General features: G+C 47.4%; 1 protein-coding gene across 1 annotated transcript; it reads right to left on the reverse strand.

Moving 5' to 3' along the window:
* Nucleotides 1–5,280: 5,280 nt before the first annotated feature.
* Nucleotides 5,281–23,558, reverse strand: GABRE (gamma-aminobutyric acid type A receptor subunit epsilon). Its single transcript, XM_055564763.1, has 9 exons — nt 23,461–23,558; nt 19,114–19,334; nt 18,606–18,673; nt 13,742–13,962; nt 13,129–13,211; nt 11,630–11,767; nt 7,667–7,840; nt 7,350–7,549; nt 5,281–7,058 (listed from the first exon to the last, which is right to left on the reverse strand). Exons 1-9 carry the CDS (start codon nt 23,511–23,513, stop codon nt 6,711–6,713), a joined length of 1,506 nt encoding a protein of 501 aa, XP_055420738.1. The 5' UTR covers nt 23,514–23,558; the 3' UTR covers nt 5,281–6,710.
* Between the last annotated feature and the right edge of the window lie 1,585 nt (nt 23,559–25,143).

A 25,143-nucleotide genomic window follows, 5' to 3' on the forward strand; every position in this document is an offset into this window, starting at 1 on the left:
CCATAAACCCCTATTCTAACTGGGAAGTCTAATGATGCTTTAGTCCTCTGGTATCAATATTAATTCAGATCTATGTCCAATAGTCCTAGAGTAAGTAAGTAAGTGAGGTCGCTCAGTCGTGCCCGACTCTTTGCGACCCCGTGGACTGTAGCCCACCAGGCTCCTCTGTCCATGGGATTCTCCAGGCAAGATTACTGGAGTGGGTTGCCATTTCCTTCTCCAGGGGAACTTCCCGACCCAGGGATCGAACCCAGGTCTCCTGCATTGCAGGCAGATGCTTTAACCTCTGAGCCACCAGAGAAGACCATAGTCCTAGAAATGTGCTGATATTCCCCACCCTCCTAAGCAGACAATCATCTGAGTAAATGGCTGGAAAACCCTTTGGCAAAGGAGTGAGGATATAACCATAGTATATACTTTTCATGGAATTGCATAGTACTTCCTCTTAGAGACCTGGAAATCTATCCAGTCAATGGGTTCCAGTTCTGAAGGGTTGGTTTAGGGGCAAGAACTTAGCAAAGTACCATGACTTTTTTATCTGGGCAGTCACACTCAACTTTCTGTTCCTGCAGTCTTGTCTCTGATCATAGATTTTCAGTAGCACTCATTGACTCTTCATCTATTTTTGCCTATTCTGTTAACCATCTCTACAACTTCCTGTTAATCAAGCTCCCTTGGCTGTCCCTCCAACCTTGCTGGCTAAGATAATTTCAGACTCTGACTTCTGGTGATTAAGCTCTGCCACACGGTCCCCATTGTTTCAAGGCACCATCATTCTTGTTGCTATCAGCCATCCAAGCAGTCTTTACACCAGGGCTCCCCTTAAGTCAGTGAGACTTCATCAAACCTATTCTGCCATTCAAGGATCTTCCTTCTATTTTTCTTTGTTTCTCCCTTTACTTTTGGATGTCTGACCTCATTCCCACATGAAGGTTTCCCAGGTTACCCTTGCTCCTTCTTCTTTGTTTTTCACAAACCTTCCCTCAGCAAATCTCTTGCTCTTCTAATCCCACTTTGGCATCTGGGTCCCAGACAACCTAAACTGACGCAGTTGATACCATAAACAATCTCATGTATAATATAGATAGCTGGTGGGAAGTTGCTGTGCAGCACAGGGAGTTCAGCTCAGTGCTCTGTGATGACCTAGAGGGGTGGGATGGGAGGTGCAAGGGAGGTCTAAGAGGGAGGGGACTATGTATACATATAACTGATTCACATTGGTTTTTGTTTGTTTGTTTTAATTAATTTGGCTGCATCAGGTCTTTTTTTAAAATTTTTTATTATTATTATTTTTTTTTACTTTACAATATTGTATTGGTTTTGCCACACATCAACATGCATCCGCCATGGGTGTAGTTGCAGCATATGGGATCTGTGTTGTGTCCTGTGGGGTCTTTTGTTGTGGTGCATGGATTCTCTAGTTGTGTCCCATGGGCTCTCTAGCTGTTGCACATGGGCTCTGGAGCCTGAAGGCTCAGTAGTTGTGATGTGTGGGCTTAGCTGCTCTGCAGTATGTGGGACCTTATTTCCCCACCCAGGGATCAAACCTGTGTCCCCTGCATTGCAAGGCAGATTCTTAACCACTGGACCACCAGAGAAGTCCCTGATTCACATTGTTGTACAGTAGACACTAACACAATATTGTAAAGCAATTACACTTCAAAAAAAAAAAAAAAAAAGATGGTGTTCTGGGATCACTCATCACCTGGCTGTCAAGGAGCAACCTAACCTGAGTTTGGGACACAGTGTAACCTCAAATAAAGCATTCTTATGCTAGTATTTATGTGTTATTTTTCTAAAATTCAAAATTGATTGATATCTTGGCTTTTCATTTTAATAATTTGGCAACCCTACCACAATGACATGGTTGAGGTTGTACGTAGGCATAACAGCATAGTCACCAACTCACTAAGGCTGATTTAGCTATTGATCATGCTAAACAGAGATCAATGGCAAGTCCCAATATATGACCATTCAAGAGAATCGACAAGTGACTTGGGGACAAGTTGACTACAGTGAGTCATTTCAGACTTCATGGGGCAATGATGCCTCTCAGTTGCAATCAGCACATTATGGATATGGGTTTGCCTTTCTTTTCTGGAGGATCTCAGACAACTCCACTAGTCAAGAGCGCTGAGACAGGATTATATATAACTTGAAATGGACCCAGAGATCCACTTTGTGGCCAAAGGAGTCCAACATTGGGCACATGGCTGGGATGTTATTACATACCACATCATCGTAAAATGATGAAATGGTGTGTTGAAAGCACATCTAACGTTTCAGCTTGTAGATGATACCTTGAGAGGATGGGGTGTTACCCACCAGAAAACATTATATATCCTATATCAATGACCATTATAAAGGAGATATAGAGGTTTGGGAACTAAGGAGTAGGAATAGGAGTCATCACTCCCAGTGACCCACTGGAAGAATTCGTACTTTTATCCTCATAATTCTGGGTTCTACAGGTTTAGTTCTTGGCTCCCAGATTGCGCCTTCACCAGAGGACAACAAATTAAATTTTAATTAAATTTTAATTCATGGCTAGTGCCCAGTCACTTTTGGCACCAAATCACAAATCTCCTTCCTGGCAGTGGAAATTGACCCTAATAATTGGGAGAAGATAAGGGCACTGCATACAATGGGGACAGGTCATCTTCCATGACCCACTTAGGTATCCCTTAGAAATGATAAACAAGTCCTCCAGCTCGTGGCTTGAGATGAACAAGGTGCCCAGATCTCAGACCCTTCAGGACGAGGCATAGTCACTCAACCAGGTAAGCCACCTAGACCAGGAGAGATACTAGCTGAGAGTGAGAGGAAATCCAGAATTGAAGTGTAACATAGACATGATGTTTATCAGTTATAAGGCCTTAAGACCAGCTCCAGTGGGAGGTGCTAGAGAGTGTTTCACTGATCTTTTAAGTTTTCCTCAGGAAAAGAAACTCAACGTAGGTGAATTACTCCAGATTTTATTTATCTGAAGCAAATGAGCCTGAACAAAGTGAGGAATGAACTGTGGAGGATGCTGTGGTGTGTTACCAAGGCCTTCCACATCTCTACCTCTTTGACCCTGAAGCTCTTGTTTCTCCAACTGCTGAGATTGTTGGAGGCTGACTACTTCAACTGAGTCCTTCTCCAGACACACCCAAGTTCATATCCCTTGAAAGTTCATGCTCACATCCAGTAACTGATAAATGCAAGAGTATAAATGCCTAGCCTCCTTGCCCTGATTTGTGACAATTTGGAAAATCCACCCCAACTCTAAAACTCCTCACGTATATAGCTGAAGACCTAATGGTGGCTGCAATGACCCTAAGAGCACTCCCCAATCAACCCCTTACATGCTAATCTCAGTCTCAGAGATTGCTTCCCAGAGAAACTCACCACTGACAGTGTGTTTTGTTATTTTTTTTTTTTTTTTGCTTTTCCATTAGTTACTATTTCTTAGTATGAACAAATTTTTCAGCACTTTCCTTTACAGTTTCTGGTGTTTTATGTCATGCTTATAAAGGCCTTTCCCATCCCAAGAAAACATATTCACCCATATTATCTTAGGACTTTCTTAAAAACTTTTAAAATGTTTGATACATCCATGATGTTGATGTAAAGAAAGAGACAGAGACCCAGTTTTATTTACTTTTAAATGAGTAGCTAGTTCTCCTGACACTAATTAATTTTTAAATCCCTCTTCCCCTCAAACTTTTCTAAGATATAATGTGCTTTTATCCTTTTTCTAGTTTCTAGGTTTCCATGCTTAACTCATTTATCTTCCATTGTGCTCAGTAATTGAAATGCTTAAATCATGGATTTTTCTCTGAATGTGGTGCTGGCTGCATCTCATGTGTTTTTAAACATATGGAGTTTTTTCTTCATTAATTTGATTTTTTGATATTATGCACCCAATTATGGTTTTAATTTATTCATTTTAAAAGAACTGTTTACATGAGCGCCTTAAAATTTACTAATGGTAGGAATTTTGTTTTTAGCTTTACTGTAGTGTGTTGAAGAAATCAGGTTTGCACTATCTGTTTCAAAATGCATTTAAATATGAGTGCTCACAAATTTGCATGTCCTCATTGCTCAGGAACCAGGCTTTCTCTCCCCCATCTCTGCATCTAATATAACTAAAAGTGAGCAATTATTTTCCTTGTTACTTGTTATTATTAATTGTAATGTGTCATGGGTTAGGACATCAGAAAATATACAGTAAAGGCATGTAGATTTCTTACAGGGAAATCATTTCAAGAACTTTATGGCAAAACTGTTGGCTGTTCAGATACCATTTTGTCTCCTGCTTTGTTCTTATTATCGTTTCTGACTTTCCTTAGAGCTGGATGTGTCAAAGGATGCCAGGGCCAACACTTCCCAATACCTTTTTAGAAAGTTCATTTGAAGGGTAATCAACCAAGATCTCTAGGCTTGTTGTAAGCCAAGACAGGGAATTGACTTTGTCCCACTTCACTATTGACTGGTTGTGTGAGAATTGCCTCAGCATCCCCATCTTTAAATAGGGAGTGTTCTGAGTCTGATGATCTTTAGAAAGCTAACTAGATGAAGCTAGAATGATGGGCAAAGCAAAAGAAACACGGAGGGGAGAAGAGGTATAGGAGTAAGTAAGGGAATCAGTAAAGGGGGGGGCGCCCACTTGGTCAGTATCTTCCCTTAAGTTCTCCACTGAGAGAAAAGTACATGGCAAGTGCGTGGTAGGTCTAGGAGTCATGGATGGGGGACTATAACAAAGATTTGAGTCACTGAGTTAAGATTTAAAACCTCAGCAGAAGACTTCCCTGGTGGTCCAGTGGTTAAAAATCCACCTGCCAATTCAGGGGACGCAAGTTTGATCCCTGGCCCAGGAAGATTCCACATGCCACGGGGCAACTAAGCCTGTGCACCACAACTACTGAGCCCATACTCTAGGGCCAGTGAGCTGTAACAACTGAAACCCACTCCCTAGAGCCCGTGCTCCACAGCTCCACAGCAAGAGAAGCTACCTCATTGAGAAGCCTTCACACCCCAACAAGAAAGTAGCCCCTGCTCTCCACAACTAGAGAAAGCCCATGCACAACAACAAAGACCCAGTGACGCCAAAAATAAGTAAAATTAAAAAAAATAAAACCTCAGCAGAGAACAAACTTGAACACCCAAGAAACCAGCCATGACAATTTTATGCTTTGCTGATATATTTATTGATATATTCCCCCTTTACTGTTGATGGTGACAAAAAGCAGATGGAGCCCTACCCTACCCACCCCCCCCCCACAATAAAATACAGACACAGATTTCATTCAGCATATACAAGCATTGGGGCGTGTCCAAATTCACCTCACTGGGTTACTAGAGCCAGGAGAGATTAGATCTTTGGGGCAGTCTGAGCACCTGAGGCCCAGGAATTGAGCAGGCCAATGCTGAAAAGACGCTGCCACTCTGGGCCCTGCCACTGGGGTGTCAGCAGAGGCTATAGAATCAAATCATGGTGGAAAGAGCTGCCTAGCCCTGTCACGTGACAGTGGGCTCCTGGGTAGTTTCCAGTGAGATCCACAGTCCCATAGAAATCTGTGCCTCAGGGTTCTCATCTGCAAAATGGGGATAAGAATCCTGCCCTGAATACATCACTGGGCTATGAGGCTCAAAATAGAAATAATTTGTCAAAAGTGCTTTTGCAAAAGGTAAAGTGCTGTACAAATTTAAGGGAATTCAATTGATTGATTGTGATTGTCAGAGTGCCCCAGAAATAGGAGTGGACCAGCTCACAGGTCCACGGGCCAAGGAAGTGGCAGAACTCCTATGCTGTGCCTCGGCTGGGCACCAATCAATGCGGGTAATGTCTGCTGCAGAGACAGAATTCCCTTAGTTTCTTGGCCCCAGGAAGTCACCATGGCCTAGCACCTGGGTTGGGGCTGGGAAAGTCACTGGGGAAGTCACAGAAAAGTCACAGGGGTCAAGGGGGAGGACGAAAGGGGCATACAAAGCAGGGGGTCATTACTATCATCACATACGAAAATAGACACCCACTGGATGCAAGGCATTGAACTGGTGGTGCAGATGAGTAATGAAGGCCCGCAGGGAGGGGAGAGGGAGGTATCACAGCAGCAGAGGGAGGGGTACTGTCCTCACTTGCTGGCTCCCCTCCTCCTAAAGGAATCACGCCAGTGCCCATCTATCTGCAGGGGAAGGGAGGGCAGGGAGACAAGTCAAGAATATAATTATGGGACCTAGGATGGAGATCCCCTCCCCCTGTTACACTGCTGCCCAACATCGTTAGGAGGTGCCAGGATCAGGCAAGCAGCTGGTGTATGCACTTTGAGGCTGAGGCCAGAGCTGGGCCCAGAGCACCACAAAGGCAGTGCTGGGTTTCTGGGAAAAGGCAGTGGGTGTTAGCCCTTTGGGGAGATGGCTAATCCGCTCACACATGGACACCATCTTAGGGAGCTGGTTGCTGAGTCTATGTTTCAAAGCCTGAGCATCATACATGCCCCAGGAAGAACAGAGATGGGGCCGTTCTACTTGAGATGGAGCGCTAAGGAGATTTGGTGAATGGGCCAGGTGGGGCGCGACTGGCAAGGAGCGATGCCCTGCCAGCTGCTGGCTGGGGAAGGGGAAGAAAAGACATTCTCTGGTTGCTGCTTTCCTCCAACTCCCTTAGCAAAGGCTGTGGGACCTCCTGGGGAACTGGGGAGGCTGCCCCACAGGGTACCAGCTGGCACCTACAGGTTAAGGCAAACAAGCCAATAGATCACATTGAAGAAGAAGAAGGTGACTGGGAAAATCACTCGCGAGTAGTTATCCAAGCGGTAGACATGGATGAAGAGGCGGCCCTGCTGCCAGCTGCTGGCGTCACAAGTGGGGACCATGCAGCAGTACTTATCGCACCACCTGCTGCAGCCAGCAGAGCGCTGGAGGCGGCTTGGCCTGGCGGCCTGCCGGGCTGGGCAGGATGGGCCTTCATCTTCCTCACTCTCCCCCAACTCCTCCTCCTCAGAGTCCTCAATGTCGCACACAAAAGCTTCTGGATGCTCAACGACAGGGATGCGGACACGGATCGTGGCACGAGGCTGAAAGGAATGAGCAAAGAAGTCAGAACGAGTCAAGGGAAGATGAACAAAGCCTAGGTGCTGTCTCAAGGATTCCTGAGGACTCAGTGCTTGGCACCCTGTTTCTTTTCCTGCACCCCCCACTCCAGAATTTCCACCATCACACCAGAAAATTTACCCAATGCCCCCCAGAGCCCCAGGTTACCCCTCATTACTTGGTGGGCTGGCCACCCACGTGTCATGAGTGCCAGTGCCCTACTTGCATGCCTCCATCCTCCAAAGCCTTGCCACCACTCCCATACCAGCTCATACATGGCGAAGTATGGGAGAACCACGAGGCGCCGTCCGGTTGTAGGTCAGGAAGTTGAGCACAGCAAACTCCATCAGAGCACAGAAGCAGAAGACGAAGCAGATGGCGATGTAGAAATCCAAGGCTGTGATATAGGACACACGTGGGAAATTCTTCCGCGAGAAGGTGCCCAAAGTGGTCATGGTGAGTACAGAGGTGATCCCTGTGAAAGGAGATGAGTGGAGGTGGACGGCACCACTAGCTTATATATTACACTTTGGAAAGGCCCCCAGAGAAGGCAATTCTGTGCCCCAAGGAGATGCCTACCTCACCCACTTACCTAGAGAAGTCCTGGCTGGAGCAGACTCTTTCTTGATCCAAAAGGAAATCCAGGAGACCATTGTGGTCACAGAGGAAGGAACATAGTTATGAAAGGCCACAAAGCCAAACCGCCTGCTCACGTTGAAGTAAAGTGTCATGACTATGAAATCACCTGGAAGATATTTAAAAAATACTTCCTCACTACAGCACTGCCACGAGGGTGTCCCACATGCAGGAAGACATGCATACTAAGGGCCCAATAGGGGCTCATGGGATGCCCACCACGGTCCTTGGACAGAGGCACATTAAGGCAATGCCACACACAGAGACATAGAGGAAGCCCAAGAGGAGACTCACTGCCAGGCCCATGGTCAGTTAAGAGTCAAGCCAGGGCTAGAACCTTCATCAATTCTCTCTCAGTTCACGGTCACACACCCCATATCCATCATTTTAGGATAGGGAGCAGAATAGTCAAGTGAAAGCAATAAAATCAGTTAGCCCTCTAGATATCAGAACCATATGGCTAATGTCCAGGTGGCTGACTGAGGCCTCCATGTCCACATCTTACTCTAAGCTAACCCTATCTACTCAGCTTCCTTGAGATAGCGTGTGGATATTTATACCAATATTCAAACCCTGGACTCCTGTTCTTAGTCTATTACCCTAGCCCAAAATGAGTGTTTTTTTTTTTTTAATTTTATTTTATTTTTAAACTTTTCATAATTGTATTAGTTTTGCCAAATATCAAAATGAATCCGCCACAGGTATACATGTGTTCCCCATGTTTCAAGAAAATAGAAGAATTAGCTGAAAGTGAAAATTTCAGTCAGTCCTCTAGATGTCAGGTCTGCAGAACATACATCCACAAGGCTGACTGAGGTTTTCGCATTCATTGGGTATCGTGTCCTTGATGTTGGCTCTCAGCCTAGGCAGTGATGGCTTGTGCAGGACCTGAGGACAGCCTCTATCTCCACTTGGCATCTTCTGTTGGACCCTTCATGCTGCCTTATACTCTGACATGCCCAAACACTCTGCATGCTTATCATGACCCCTGGGGATTCTGGAGGCCTTTCTGAGGCCAGAATATATCTTTTTACTCTCAACATCATGTTGGGTTTACAATAGTTCAAATTCTGGCTCCTCAGTGAAACTAAGCTCCAACTCTCCACCTCAGTGATGCTGTAGAATTCGCTGGCCTTATTAGGTGGGTTTTTAAACCCCTTCAGGGCAGGTCTCATCTGAGCCCCATTGCTACATTCTTGCCCATCCCAGCCCAGCACAGCCTAGAACCCAGCAGATGCACAGCAACTCTTGGTGCTGCCCAGCAACAGTTCTGTACAGCAGACCAGAACACTAACCTGTCCATGTGTCCTCCTATTTTAGAAAATAGATCACCTGCCCAGCAAGTCTGGGTATGTTGGGACTGAATGGGAAGACCAGCCTTTCCTACTCACCTTGGCAGCACTGACACTCAAGGGGCAAGACTTCTCAGAATCTTCTGGAAAAGGCCAGGGAGTTGCCTGGGGCCAGTTGAATACCTGTGTCCAGAATAGTAGCTTTGCGGATAGAAGTCCTCCTCCGGGGCTGCTGCAGGGACCACTCATCCTTGCCTACTAGCCAGAATGTTATTTATTGAGATCCTAGCTCCTTCTCCTGGGGTCTCGACTGCAATTAAAATGGCCCTACTCAGCTATAGCCACTCTGCACAAAACTTTGCTGAGTTGATATATTCTTGTTGCAATAAGATTGATTATCCTATTGGCTTTTTCTATTTTTATTTTGTCTATTTCACCAAAGAAGAACCTTCTCTACTTTTCAACAGATGGGAACTTATCCTTTAAGGCCAAGTGAAGGTACTAACACACACTTTCTTATTTCTGAGGAATAGAGGAACATGGGTAAGGGAAAAAAGATATCTGGGGCTGAGGAGCCAGAGGGGGAGAAAAGCTAAAGATGCTTTCTGCTCTTATCTGCCTCAGCCAGAGCACAGTTGGTCACTGCACTGTCAGAGGAACACAATGAAAAAGACCGTGTCCAGGGGACTGAGACTAGAAGGATGAGTGGAGCCAAAGCTTTGAAGAACAAAGGGGAGGGAAAAGAACTACAGCTGTATAGTCTATAAAAGAATATGCTCCAGGGTTGGAACTATAATACTGGCTCTTTGATCTTGACCCTGTGGAAGACTGACTAGACTTACTGGAAGCTCAGTAGTTCTAGGGAAAAAGAGCTAAGTCTAACGGGTGGAAGTTCCAGAGATTTCAATTTCAGATGAACACAGAGGTTTTTCTGATGAACAGAGTTGTCTAGCGAAGGAAGAAACTCCCTTGCAAGAAAGCAAAATCCTAATCATGGGTGAATTCTTATCAAAGGCTCAACAGCCAGCAGTGAAAGATGCCTCACTCACTGGGGGTAAGGCTCCTGAAGCAGAGGTTCTCTGGTTGAAGGCCCAAGGTGGCCAGGGTACCAAGCTAGCACTGCATTCTGAACCCTTAGGGGCTTAGGACCTAAGTCTACTCCAGACAGAGAGAACTGCCCAGGGACTGACTGAAAGATAACTATGTTTATCTGAAAGTCCCAAAGATAATTATGATACTGAAGAAACTATGATTCAAGATCACCTCATCTCTTGCAGAAGATAAAGGAGGCCTTCTCCTTTCTCTCAAGAACTCTCCTCTCTTCCAAGGAGGGCAGGGTGCTTACCTATTGTCATTGGTGATGATGCTGCCACTGGGGCTTTGTAGTCACTAGGGTACCATTTTGAAACAATGTACAACCATCTACTAAACGGAACCACTAGTGACTTGAAAGCCCATGGGCCTTGTCTCCTGCCGCTTTTGATGATGGGTCCCCACCTGTCTGGGGAAACCAAGGTGCAGAAAGGTAAGAGGCATGCCAATGGTCAGCCGGCAGAAGAGCAAGGGTCCCAAGTCAAAGGGAGTAAAATTGCTTACCCAGAGCCCCCAAGAAAAAGGAAAGCACTTGTAAAGCAGCCTTCTACCCCTGCCTGGTACTGTGCAAGCAAAGCCAGATGAGCATGGGCTATTCCTCACCCAGGGACCAACTCAACAAGTAAAGCAAAAGCAGATTTTCTGCCTAGCCACATGGAAGCCAAGCAAGACACCTTCCATGGCAAATGGCTGGCTGGGTGACTGGTTCCATCCGCAGGCTGGAAACGGTGAGGGCAGAGCCGCCACTGCCCTGACTGGTCAGTGTGTGTGAAAAGGCTGCTCCCAGAGCAGCCCCAGGGAGGCCCCTTGGCTCCTCCTCATTCAGATCACCTAGGAACACAAGCAAAGACACTCACACCTAATTGGGAGCTAAAGTATAATAGACCCAGGACCCTCCCCTTTAGTCCTTGTGAGGGACAAGGTCAGAAAACCAATGATCACCATCCAAGTTGAATCCACCACGAAGCCTTTGACAGGAATCTGTGCATGTCAGGGCTGCTCCTTTAAAATAAATGTTGATACGGCAGGTATTGTAGCTGCTGAAACCTCTTCCAGATTATCCCAGCCCTCACATAGCTGATGACAGAACTCCAGCCTCCAACCTCCCATCAGGACAGACTGCATCCCACTCAACTGGAACCACTTGGATTGTTCTGAGTATGGAGAACTCACATGACCTCCATTTCCCCAAGTGTCCAAGTAGGTCAGTTGTAACAAAGCTCTGGAAACCAAAAGGTCTGCATGACAAGGCTAGTTGCAAATTCTGACAGCAACAAAACTTTATCTACTCACCTACCCTCTCCGGGGCTTGGCAAAGCACTTACTTCTTTGCAGATGAGACTGAGATATAGTTACAAAGTCTCAGTTTCCTCTGCAAACAGTTGTAAGTGCTTAGCATTTATAAGACAGGAGCCATGGTCTACAATATTGTCATGGAATGAGTACATAGCATTTGGACGAATGGATGGCTACCTTCAGCCATCCTTACCACCCTCCTGGGCCTCTGGCTAGCCCTGGCTCAAAGGTGCACTTACCAGCCAGGGTTGTGACAGTTTCAGTCGTGTTGCTCACTCCCGTAAAGTCAAACTGGAAGAGCTTCCAGGAATTACTCTCATTGATTTTAAGCATGAAGTTTTCCCACTTGTAGATTAGGTCATTCTCAGGATAGGAAACTGTAAGGCAACGTGGCAAGACGAGTCATGTGAGACTGGGAAGCTGAGCTGAGGCCTCCAACGTCATGGTGTCTGAGCAATGCCCTGGAGTCCTGACTCTGGCTGCACCAGCTGTGGGGCCTTACCTCTCTTACCTCATTGTTGAAGTCCATCCAGTAAGTGCATTTACTAAGCATTCCTCAGTACCATGCCCTGTGCTAGACACACAGAGGTGAGCAAGGCAGGAGCCCTGCCTTCAAGCATTCACATTTTATTGAATAAGACAGTGAGTACACATCTGTAATTGTTGGAATTCCTCTGAGAAACCTCTGCCCGTGGGACAGTGGGGAAACAAAGGAGGGAAAGATCAGTTGGGGACACACCCAGAAAAGGCTATTCTATAGAGCGGGTGACATGCTCAGTAAGTCTTAAAAGTCCAGTATAAATATTCTCTGTACGGATGAGGCTGAAAGGGTGAGGAGTGTGTTCTATGCACAGAAAGGTGAAAATGCCTGATGTATTATGGAAACATTAAAAGTTCAGGATGGCCAGCTCACAGAAGATGGATGAGGTATGTAGCAGTGGATAGCAGAGGCCAGTTCATGAAGGGCCTTGAGTGCTACTTTAAGCAATTTGGAATTGATTCGAGAGTTCAGGAAGAATTTGAAACTAAGGAGTAACCTAGTCTAGATAGGTCACTCTAGCTCTTATATGAGGATGGCCTGTTGACAGGGAGATCAGTTATGGGAGCCCAGTGCAGTAACTCAGGCACAGTAAAATGAACAAAGGCAGGAGCCAAAGCTGTGGCAGAGAGAATGCAGAGAAATAAAATCAATAGAGATTCTGGAGGGAACATCCACAGGATGTGTTGATTGGATAGATGTAGGAGGTAAAGAAGAAAGAAGCATCAAAGTTCTTGGCTTGGAAAACTGAGTGGTTGATGGTGTCTTTCAATGGGACAGATGGGAACACAAAAGCAATGCATTTGTTTTGAGGGTAGAGTTTGGGAGGAGACCGTGTATTTAATGTTAGACATGGTCAGCTTCAAAGTGAAGATGTTTCAAAGTCCAAGTGGAAGATGACAAAGATCTAAACCAAGGCAGTAGTGACAGTGAAGATGGAGAGCAGACATACTTGAGATGCACTTTAGAGGTGACTGATTTGAAATGGGGTGGAAAGGAGGAGGAAGCCAACACGAAGCCCAGGTTAAGCAACACAGCATTGTCAGCAGGAAAGATGAGGATGGACTGGGAGGCCCTGGGCAGCCTTGGTACCATCTTAAGGGAAAAACAAAGGCAGAAAAATGTAAGGGGCAAGGATGAGAAAAAGAAGGGGTCCAGTGTGATGACTCTGGGGTCCCAGAAACCTAAGAATGTACTCACAGCTAGAGAAAGACAGAGGGCAAGAGTGAGAGTCCATTGGAAATTTGAGCATGTGGAGTGAGCATCCAGCCTCAATGGTCATCCTGGAAGGGAGAAAGGAGCCTCATTAGGCTGGCCCTGAATACTTAGGTATCCACCCAGCTTGGGCCTGGGGACCACTGCCAATGAGTGGCAATGGTGGGATTTGAGATAAAGAGCTCAAAGGAGAGACAAAAAGAGTGGAAGAACAGCTTGGATGTATCTGGCTACTCTGGCCTCCATCACCAGAGAAATGTATGGACCAGCTTAGATGGGCTTGTGTTTCTTGCCCATCCCAGCTTCAAGGACCTGCCAATACTCTCCCACTCTTTACCACCTCCCCGGCCCCATATCACCCAGATATCAGTCCAAGCTATGCCACAAACTCAGGCTGTGGCCTTAAGCAATATCTTCTTATTCTGAGGCTTTAGTATGTATGTCTATACACCAAGGGATTGAGCTCATGGTTTGGGAAAGCTGGAGGGGCCCTTAGAAGTATCATTCAGGATGAAACCTCAGTCCATGTTTCTTTGGCAAAAATTCTCAGAAGGGGAAGAAGAGTCACAGGAGGCAAGACTCTAGAAGCTTGACATACCTGATGGTGTACAACACCTTGCCATCCTTGTGGATGCGGACCATCTGGTTGGGCATGGTGATTGAGTGCTCATAGGTCCTCTTAGAATTCCTAAAAAAGGTGTCTGGGACCCACAGCAGGCTCACCAAGTTGCCACTCAGAACAAAGCTCTCAAAGCTGCCATTGAAACGAAGGCGTTCGTCATACCAACTCTGGCAGAAGGTGATGTCAATGGTGTATTCCTGGTGGCAAGGATAGAAAAGCACACATTTGGGGCTGTGCAGACAAAGAACCGGAGAAAGCAATGGCACCCCACTCCAGTACTCTTGCCTGGAAAATCCCATGGACGGAGGAGCCTGGTAGGCTGCAGTCCATGGGGTCACTAAGAGTCGGACATGACTGAGCGACTTCACTTTCACTTTTCACTTTCATGCATTGGAGAAGGAAATGGCAACCCACTCCAGTGTTCTTGCCTGGAGAATCCCAGGGATGGGGGAGCCTGGTGGGCTGCCGTCTATGGGGTCGCGCAGAGTCGGACACAACTGAAGCGACTTAGCAGCAGCAGCAGCAGCAGATAAAGAACATTCCCGTGCCATCTTGTGATGGACCTATCTAGCAGACAGGAGCCCACTTAGGTTTGCACAGAGGAAAACAGCATGGGTTTGGCTGAAGGACATTCTCTATTTCCATGTATTCCAGAAAGAAAAAAAAAAATCCCAAATGAATAGCAATCTGGGAAGACATATTTAACCCAGAAACAGACAGACAATGGTGGCTTAATTGTAAAGGCTGGGCTCATCACGTCGATACTCCCTTGTAGGACTATGATGCTACTCCAGTCAGGCTAACACCATCTGGGCTCCCACATTTCCATAGCAAATCAAAGATGTCAGGTCAAAATCATTCTAAACATTTACAAACATATGCACCTTTGATTGCATACAATGAAGTTGCCCCTTTCACCTTTTATTTGGGGAGCACAGATGTTAATTAACCCATAAGTATTTGGTCTCTAGATATGGTCTATCACATAAATTGTTAAATATCAAAAAGAAGGTTTAAGAGGAAGAAGTAGGAGAAGCTAGAGATCTGCACCACTGGTATTGAAAGGAGAAAAACAAAACAAAACAAAACAGACTCTAACAGAACTGCAAGTAGCTTGAACAGCAAGTATCAGAACAAGGCCAAGGTACAACCTTTAAGGCTAGTTCAATCTCCTTTACTTTAGAGGTCAGAGAGAAAGGAGTCTGTTCGAAATCAAACAAATAGTTAATGGGAACATACTGGCTCTGATGCTCAGAGCATCATTGCCATGGCCCTGCCCTGGGACCACCTCCACCTGCCTTACCCTCCAGGGCTTACTCCACTTGTTCCAAGAATCCCTTTGGGGGTCAAGGTCCAGTTTTCCTCTGCAGGACCCCTAAGCCTTTCCTGTGAGTTTTCCTGCGTCAAATAATGAACACCACCAACCAGAAACCCACAACGAGGAGGCCTGTAGAGCCCTCGAGTTTGGGGAGCAGTGGTCAAGACCATCTCTGCTTGCCTTTGCTGCTCAGGACACAAGGTGGTGAGAGCCACTGCCCAATTACAGAGAGCCAGCCCCCCAAGACTGAGAATGTTCCCTGGAGGAGTACGGAGCATCACACAGCAAAAAGCCTGACTACCATTCACATGCAGAGCCCCCAGCCCTGCCCTGCCAAGCCACACCAGCCCTCACGAGTGGCCTTCAGGGTGGCTCTGCTCTCTTGCATGGCTGGCAGCTCCAAACCGGCCTACAGAACTGCTGAGTAACCAGAGGAAGCCTCCGCACTATGGTGCACACTTGCTTCTGTGCTACACTCTCGGGTTTCAAATAAGCATTTCATTTCCATTTAACCGGATTCCAACTGTAAGTTCAGGACACACCAACTGATAACTAACGGTTCAATTTTCCCCAGTCTGACAAGGGGACTTGTTTTCTCTCCCTGAGGACAAATCCTGTGCTCTCCACAAGCTCTGATTTATGACTGAAGTGTATTGGAACTCCTCCTCACCAAGCACCACACTCTACAGTATCACCAGAGAAAAACAGGCATGTACAAGGACTGGGACCTTCCACAGCTTTAAAGAACTATGGGGAACTATGCAGATGGCCAGACTTCTCTGGGAAATTTAATACCACATGAGTGTTCGGAATCTTCTAAAGGCACTTGGCCCAGGCTAAAGCAACATGTTACCAGCCAAAGAAAATCAAGTTATTGGCTCCTCTTTGGACCAGTTCTGTGCTACATGCCAGGTTTGGTGAGGGCTGGGTCATTAAACTGTATCCCTCAGGCTTGTCATTCCCTGGTGGCTCAGAGGTTAAAGCGTCTGCCTGGAATGAGGGAGACCCAGGTTCGATCCCTGGGTTGGGAAGATCCCCTGGAGAAGGAAACGGCAACCCACTCCAGCACTCTTGCCTGGAGAATCCCATGGAGGGAGGAGCCTGGTGTGCTACAGTCCATGGGGTCCCAAAGAGTAGGACACGACTGAGCGACTTCACTTTCACTTTTCACTCAGGCTTGTCAAGAAGCAGTCCTCCCTGTGAAATCAATGCCAACAAGAGTACGCACACAGCAAAGGCTCTTGCAGATGTTAGAAACAGATTTCCCCAAATTACATCTTACACACATAACAAGGAGGTGGTAGCCACAGATTTTCTACTACTCTTCAGGCCACTTTTGCCATGCTCCCACCAATTATCTGAAAGGTGCCTTTCTTATTAAGAGTAAATGGTGGCTATGATGGTGGGACCAGAGGACATCAACCTCTGGCTCAAAACCCAGTATTTCTTGGTTTATCAACAATTTTAGTCAAACTAATTGCTAAATTCATACTCATTTTAGTGGTAAGCACATTGATGACAGCAAAGAATAAATGTGACATCAAGGGAAGAGGGAAAAAAAGCTTTAAAATGTCAACAGAAACTCAAAAAGATCTGACTGCTCTCACATTTCTCTTCTTCTTACTTCCCCCAAGTTTGTGGCTTCAATCTTAAGCACTCTTTCTCATGCTCTTGTTTGCTCTGAGGGAAGCCATCTGCCACACGTGAGCTGCCCTGTGGGGAGGCCCATATGGCAAGGTCTGTGGAAAGCCTCGAGACAGTAGCCAGAGAACTAAGCCCTGCCAACAACTACATGAGAACTTAGAAGTGGACCCTCCCTTAGTCAAGTCTTCAGATGACACCCCAGTCCCACCTGACACCTTAACTGCAGCCTTGGGAGACCCTGAAACAGGGAATCCAGCTAAATCATGCCTGGATTCCTAACCCACAGGAGCTGTGACCTAATGATTATTTGTCATTTTAAGATACTATGCTTTGGGGTTAATTTTTGCATGAGTGAGTGAATAAAGTCGCTCAGTTGTGTCTGACTCTTTGAGACCCCATGGACTACAGCCTACCATGCTCCTCCATCCATGGGATTCTCCAGGCAAGAGTACTGGAGTGGGCCGCCATTTCCTTCTCCAGAGGTTCTTCCCGACCCAGGGATTGAACCCGGGTCTCCCGTATTGCAGGCAGACGCTTTACCTTGTGAGCCACCAAGGAAGTCCTAATTTTTGCATAGCCAATACATAAGTACATTGTGCCCCAAGAATAAGGCAGTCAAACAAAGCATCACAGTGGGGAACCCCATTCTTGCACTCAACCTATGTAAACATCTTGAGCTTCCATGAATGTTTACTTACCTTTGAGTGTGTATCTGCAAGTACTATCTCAGAGCCTAGACGCTTAGCTCACCCAGTCACATGGTGCTTGTTGGGTACCAAGGTGTATGCTAAAACTGTGTCTGCCCTGGGCTAGGCCGAGGCTATGGCAGTGATGGAGTTGGTTACTCCAGTCTTCCTCATTATCAGGCTCCACAGATGAAAGTGACATTTGCAGAACATCTCTTATAATTCATTTGCTCAGCTAACATATACTGGGTCCTTGACACCAAGGAACCCACAGTTGAGAGAGCAAGGCAGACACAGAGTACGTAATTACAATACAATGAGGTAGAGAAGTTCAGGTAAACAACTGTGATATATGCTAGAAAGGTCTGAGAGTCAGAGAAAGGAGTGTGGTGTGAGTAAAAAAGGGAGCAACTAATAGCTGTAGAAGTCAGGGAAGATGCCGTAAAAGAGATGTCATTAGAGTTAAATCTTGAAGGATACGGTGAAAAATTGGAAAAATGCCATCCCAAAGTGGAAATCACTTGAACAAAGGTTCAGAAGCACAAGATAGCCTGGGGACACCATACGCTAGCGTGACTAGGGCACATGATCTCTAAAGGAGTGAAAAAATAAATAAATAAAACTAGAGCCCTGGATTGGCTGCAGACATGGAGATCCTTGGCTGCTAGAGTGTGGGGTTGAATTTCATGCTTTAAGCAGGGCTGGGACTACAAGAGGCATGTCATGCAGGAGGCTGGGTTAGTAGGTTGCCTGGGGCAGGCAGAAACCTTGCATTTTGTGTATATCAAGTAGGAGCTCATGGAGGCTAACTGGGGAGTACAAAAAGGAGATAAGAAACTAGGGAAGAATTAGAGAAGTAGTCCTAGAGCAACAGTTGGTAACAACAAGATTAAGTCCATAAAAATCATTATCAGAAGAAAAGAGCCATTCCACTGTGTTGTTTAAAGTTGCTTTATTATTTTTATTTTGAATGAAATACTGAAAGATACAGTCAGGATTCCGAAGGTCCTCTTCAGGCAGCAAGGGACTTACCACTTTCAGTCTCCTTCTCAAGTCCTTGTGGATTAAAATCCCCCCCTCCAAAAGAAAAAAAACCCCTTTTGTTACAGACACAGAAGAACCAAGTACTCAAAAGCCTCATGGGTCAGCTCCCTAGGCTAGAAGATACTATAAATCAAAGCTCAGTACTCACCATGTCCATGATAGAGAGAGGCCCAAGGGTGTTGACAGACAGTTCGACAGTGACCACAGTGGGTCTCTCTGTAAAGTAAGCAGAAGTGGCAGAGGTAAGTGTCAAACAGAAGTGTGGGGCAAGGGAGGGTGTGGTCAGTGGTGAATAAAGGGGGTAAGGATTGGACTACATGGTTTCAAGATCTGATACCATTTCTTTCTTTCTTCTCTCATGAAAAGGCCCAATTTATAGGCTGTTAAGAATTGGACATACCTCAAAGGTCAATCATCTAGTCCCGTCATCTCATTTTATAGTTGGAAAAACTGAGGGTGAGAGAAGAGAAAAGTCTAGACCAAAGTCAATGGCATTGCTGAGACCAGCACTGACATCTCTTACTTGATATGTCAGCAACAGCTGCTCCTGCCCACATGCAGGGCACCACCACCTACACCCCAGGCCCATTCTCCACACTTAGGCCCTTAACCCTCCTACCCTCCGGGCCCTGGGAGATTTATGTCCTGCTACTCACCTCCAATGCCAGGGCGCAGTTTGTAGTCATAGTTATGAAAGATGCCATCCAGGATTTCCGTGGCTGTTGGCATTTTGCCAAGTTTCTTATGGGTACCAACAGCAGTGGGCTTTATTTCCTCAGAGGAGAGTTCCTTTTCAGGAGGCTGGGGCTTAGGGCCATAGACCTTATCATCACTGGCAGAGGATCCCTCCTCTGATTCAACTTGAGGTCCTTCAATGCTAGAACATAAAAACAAACAAGTGAGCCTCTGTCCTCCACTGTGAGGGGGCCCAGTTGGTGCCTCCTGGGACAGAGTGAATAAGTCGGCAACCCACAGCATAGTTGAAGAGTACCTGGTAACAGTAAATCAAGAGCCAGATTATTCTTGTTAATTTCTTCTAAAAGTTGTACTCTCCATTGGAACTTCTCATGCTATCCATCTTTAATGGTCATTCTTACAAAAATCAATATCAAAAGCAAGTTTGAGATTTTAAAATAATTTTTCAAGGTAAAAGCAAGAGGACGTGGGTGCATGAGCTCTAGCCAATCAGCTGCCGTTACTAGTCTTGGTCTCCAGTCTGCCTGACCAGTGCCACCCGGGAGCAAATGGGCAGGCACAGGGCCAGGGTTGTGAGGAATGCTCAGGAAAGCCCGAGCACTCTCTCCCAGAGAGGGTCAGAACACTGCATGTCTTTGCTTTAGTGATACTCTACTATACTGGAGCTGGGGGCCAGGGATGGGGGAAGCTCTGAGAACTGAGAGAAAATGAAGACTATCATTTAGGAAATAGATGGTCAACAGGAATCCAGCCTGAGTGCCACAGCCAAAATATTACACAAAGAATTAAACTTACAAATTTTAAAAACTTAAAAAAGCCACCTGCAAATGTATAAAACACAGGAGATACGGTGTTAGAAATCAGAGTCATGCTTCCTTTGCTGGGAGGCAGTGAGGGAGGGGGCACCAGGCAGCTTGAGGTTCTGGTCACATTCCAGTCCCTGATGTGGGTGTTTTGATATCAGTGTGAATCATTTTTGGACAACTCATCAGCCGTGCACTTATGGTTTGAGCAGTTTTCTGCATATATGTTCTAATTTTTTAAAAAAGCATTTTGAAAAATTAAAATGCTAATAAAATCTGCAAATATATGGACCTTATATGAACCCTGATTTTAAAGGGCAAACCATAAAAAACAAACCAAACCAAACACAACACAACACAACAAAACAAAAAATTTTATGATACATTAAGGGAGATTTGAATATTGACTGGTTAGTTTCTTCAGCGTGAAAACATTCTAAACATTTTTAGTGTAATAGTGGTATTTTATTCTGTTTTTGAAGTCCTTACAATTAGAAATACATACTAAAATAATTACATATGAAATGATATGATGTCTGAGATTTGCTTTAAAAGAATTTAAGCTGGAAATAGAGAGTGGGTGGGATACATAGAAAATAAGACTGCCTATGAGCGGATAATTAATGAGGCTGGTGATGGGTACATGGAGATTCACTCTACTGTTCCCTGTACTTTTCTATGTCTTTGAAAAAATTTATAATTAAAAGCTTTTTCAAAAGCCATCATCGAAATTAATCTGTGATGTTGGAAGGCAGGAGAGTGTTTTTCTTTGGGGAAGAGGGTGTACTTGAAGGGGGCAGAGTGGTGAAGCTAGTGGAGGTGGGGGAGGGGACAGGCAACTTTCTGTTTCCTGGTCTAGGTGCTGGTTAAACGGGCATGTTTCCTTTGTGAAAATCCACTCCTGATTTCTACACTCTTATATCTCAGTTACACTTACAAAATTATTTTATAGTTTACAAAATCAATTAGACAACTTGCTCCTTCAAAGAAGGGGTTAACAGGGCAGGAGATGTGGGTATGGCCTCTGTACTGCAGACCAAGGGAAGGCCAACTTGAGCAGCACAATGCATGCTCCTGCAGTATTTCAAACTCTTAGAATTGCTTAAGTGGCATCCAGATGTGCCAAGTTGATGCCATTTCTCATGTCTGAGGTGGCTAATTCCCACTGTGGGCAAGGGAAGAACTGGGCTTGGGGAAAGCAATTTCCATGTCTAATAGCATATCCAGAGATGCCCTCTTTCCCGGAGGCTCTTTCCTCTGTCCTCTGAATAGATCATGCCAGCCTCCGTAGGGCGGGGGGCAGGGGGATAGAGAACTAGGGGACTGCAAAATGTGTGACTTAACTGGGAGCGTGGCATGATCAGGACTGTTAGCCAGAGCCTGCCATGACCCCTCCCAGAAGTCTGCAGCCAACCAGAAGAACCCCTGAGTTTCGAGAGGCAAACAAACAAACAAGCAAAGGCCCAAAGACCACCACAGCCTCTCTGGCCCAAGACTATGTCTGCCATGAAAATGAGATCAGAGGGTCTTGAGGCTGCTGTCATCTGACAAATTGATTTTCCTAGTAAAAATTTCAAACAAATCAAAAAGCCCCGTCATCCTGGGATCTTGGGGTTAAGAAGTTGCTGACAATGTATACACCTTTCCTCAGCTCGCCATTAAGCCAACTTTCACAGCTAGAAATAATAAAAACATGAAAAACACTCATGCACAGACTAGTGGGGATCTTCCCATGGGACTTTTCAGGCATCACATCCCTCTTGATGCGATGGTCCAAGATGGAGCTGAATTTCTGCAACCCCTCCCCCACAGAGGATGCTCAGGCAGCTGGCTGGGGAAAGGGAAGAGAATATGAGAAGGGCCACTGGACTGCATTTTTTCCCCCATATGAGTCCTCTTTTTCACCTTACAGATGGAGAAACTGAGGCCCAGATGGAGGAAGGAACTATGCCCAGTGTCATACAAGTGGTTTTAAGCTGAGCCTGGACCCGAGCTAGGTGGTTCAAGATGGCCCGTGCCAGCACACCCCACTGCCACCTCCCCAGCTCTTTAATGACGTCACAGGTTACCATATGGACAGTGCCTGAACTGACAGAGTGAGTTACTGCAGTCCTCCCCCCTAGGCTGGAAGGGTAGTTTTCATCACAACAGCCCCTCTTCCTTGTTGGTTTCCTCTCTGCTCTCCTCCCCCCTTCTGCACGACTATACCCCTCTTTTGCCCCAGTCACCATGTCATCTCTCCCAACTAGTCCAGTTCACATCTGGAGGGATGTGGATGACTGGAAATTCCTAGCACACATTCAGAAATATTTACCAAGCCCCCTGATGAGGCCAGCCCCCCCTTCTCGAGGGCACCAATGAGCCAGCAACCAGTTACACAGCCTTTCCCCTGATGAGCTGAAGTATTTTGGGGTGGGGAGAGAAGCCATCTCCCCAATACCTCTCCCCAAAACAAAAAGCAAGACAAGTCTAGTGGTGGAGGCTTCTAGAAAGATCAGGAAGCTTAGGAACTTGTGACAGTTGCAGCTGAATGGGAAACCATCTAAAAAATGTGAAGCAGTCCTCTTTCACTCTCAGAAGCCAGAGATGCAGGGGATAACCTTCCCCTGCAAAGTCCCAGGACCCCAGGAAGGTGTGAGGGAAGCCGGCTGCTCCAGGGAAAACCTGCTGTTGATCTTTGGAAGAGTGGGAGGGGTTGAAATGCAGGATCCAAAACCACAGACCTCGGAGATGACCATTCTTGACCCCTGGCTCCAGTCAGCCAAGACCCAGCAGGGCGTCTGGGGGCATTAGGGAGGAAGAGGGAACCCGGCGGTAGAGGGGGATGGAGTGGACAGCTGGGGTGGGAACTCTTGGACTAAACCAAGGCTCCTGCCTGGGACTGGCACCAAAAGGAGAGGCGGGAAGGGAAGCAAATAAAGTCAGAGTTGTCTGGCAAGGTGCCTGGTACTCACTAGGCGCTCAGAAAAGAGAAAAAAAAATTTTTTTTCGAACGAGAGAACACACTAGCCAACACTCAAACATTTTAAGCGCAGTTTCTTCCCCCTGCCCGCATACCTCTCTGGGCGCCACGTTCCCAAAGTCCCCCCAGTCCCCAGAGGCGCGAACCTGCCCAGGCCGGTCACCTTTTCCCAGGGAAGGCTGGGGGGCGGTTGGGGGGGGGGTAGGACGCAATCGGTCCCAGGCCGCTGCAGTGGTTTGGAAAGGGGGGTCCCCGGGGGTAAAGGGACGGGGCAAGGGAGCGGCCAGGTGACAGGCGTCCCGTCTTCCTTCCTGGGCGCCCCTTCAGGGGCCCGGGGCTCCCATCCTAGGGGAAGCGGGGCGAAGGCTGGCCGCGTGCGTCGAGCGGATGCAGGACCAGGGTAGATCATGCGAGGGCCTGGGGCAGGCAGGGAGTGGGGCTCGAGGAACACGGGGTGCGGGGGTCTCAGGAGCCGGCCTCACTCCCGGGGAGAGGGAGTGGGGCCTGGGCGGGGACTCCTGGGTCCAGGCCTGGAGACTCACCACGGAAGGATTACCAGCGTGCCCATGAGGATCAGGAGAACTTTGGTCGACATTGCGGCGGGGACCGGCGCGACCACCTGTGCGGAGGTCGCTGCGCGCGGTCTGGCCGCACTGAGCGCGGCGTGGAGGGTTTTGTCGGGCTCCAACTTTCACTCCTCCCACTCGCCCCGCCCCGCGCCCCCGATCCTGGCTCCTCCCCCTAAGCCTCGATGGAAATCTCCGACGACGTGTACGCGGCTGCGGCAGAGGGAGGGGTGGCTCCGGCCAGGCGCGGGGAGGAGGGAGACAAGGAAGAAGCCTGGTCGCCAAGGCCCCCCGCCCCCCACCGCCACCGCTGCGGCGCTGCCAGACAGCCAGGGGCGGGGGACGTGGGGGAGGGAGGAGGAGGCGAGCCGGCGGTGCGCGGGCCCCAGGCGGGGAAACCGGCGGGCCGACGCTGCGACTGGGAGAAAGACTGCAGGCTGGGCCCGGCAGGGGCAAGATGCGGGTGCTGCGACCCCCGCCCCTGCCAGCCCGCTGGTGCGCCATGGGATCGCACTGTGGTTTCCAGCCCCCGTCTTCCCGCGCCCCTCGCCACAACCTGTTGCACCTCATCACTTTCCCAAGTCCCCTGGCCTCTGAGATTTCCCCCCACCCTCACTCCACACCTTCCAGCCCTTCAGAGCGCATTCCTGGGCGTCCAAAGGAACCTGGGTAATTTAGCACCTTCCTTGGCACAGGGGGAAAAAGAAGAGACTTGAGAGTCTCCCCAGGAAACTCTGATCTGAGTTAGTTACTCCGTGGGCCACTAACCCAAGTATTTGGGGTGGAGGCGGACCCACCACCAAAGGACCAGTCCAAGGCATCCACTGGAGGACTTTTTCTGAACCCAAAGGAAACTGATGGCAATTTGGCTCCCAGTTTAGCCCAGGGGCCTGGGTGTGAGAGGGAGCACCTGGGGGGGGGGGCGGAGCTTGAAAACCCCCTTTCCCAGATTGACTGCCCCTATCTTTTCAGAGACTTGGCTCCTGGTGACCTCCAGAGGAAGTGAGAAGCCCCTAGAGGTGGGGGGTGGGATCACTAACCCCTTTCACAGGGAACATCTCAAGTCTCTCTCAAGCATCCTTGGACTTTGTCTTTCTCACCTAGAAGCTCATGATTCACTTCAGAGGGGAAGGGATTGCAGAGATCTGCCTGTGGAGCTGATGCCAAACACTAGCAGCATCCTCAGGTGCTGCTGTACAAGGGGTTGTGAGTTCCTTGGACAGGCTTTGCTGTTGTTGGGCTCAGTCGCTAAGTCATGTCTGACACTTTGCGACCCCGTGGACTGTAGCACACCTGGCTCCTCTGTCCATGGAATTTTCCAGGCAAAAATACTGGAGTAGGTTGCTATTTCCTCCTCCAGGGGATAATCCCGACCCAGGGATCAAACCTGCATCTCTTGTGTCTCCTGCATTGGCAGGAGGATTCTTCACAAGTGAGCCACCTGGGAAGTCCTGGCTTCGCTGTCACATGCTAATCTAACACATTTTCTCCATCATCCCACCCCCATCTCATCACTATACTTTGTCATCTTCAAGACAGTGCTCACTACTGATGATGTTCTTGGGCATTTATTTGTGAGATTGTTTATAGAACGTTTTGCCTCTGGAGTAAGCTCAGTGCCAAAAAAGAAAACAAAACAAAACCGTACAAAGAGTCTGT

The sequence above is a fragment of the Bubalus kerabau genome, chromosome X (assembly GCF_029407905.1).
Source record: "Bubalus kerabau isolate K-KA32 ecotype Philippines breed swamp buffalo chromosome X, PCC_UOA_SB_1v2, whole genome shotgun sequence".
Lineage (NCBI taxonomy): Eukaryota > Metazoa > Chordata > Mammalia > Artiodactyla > Bovidae > Bubalus > Bubalus kerabau.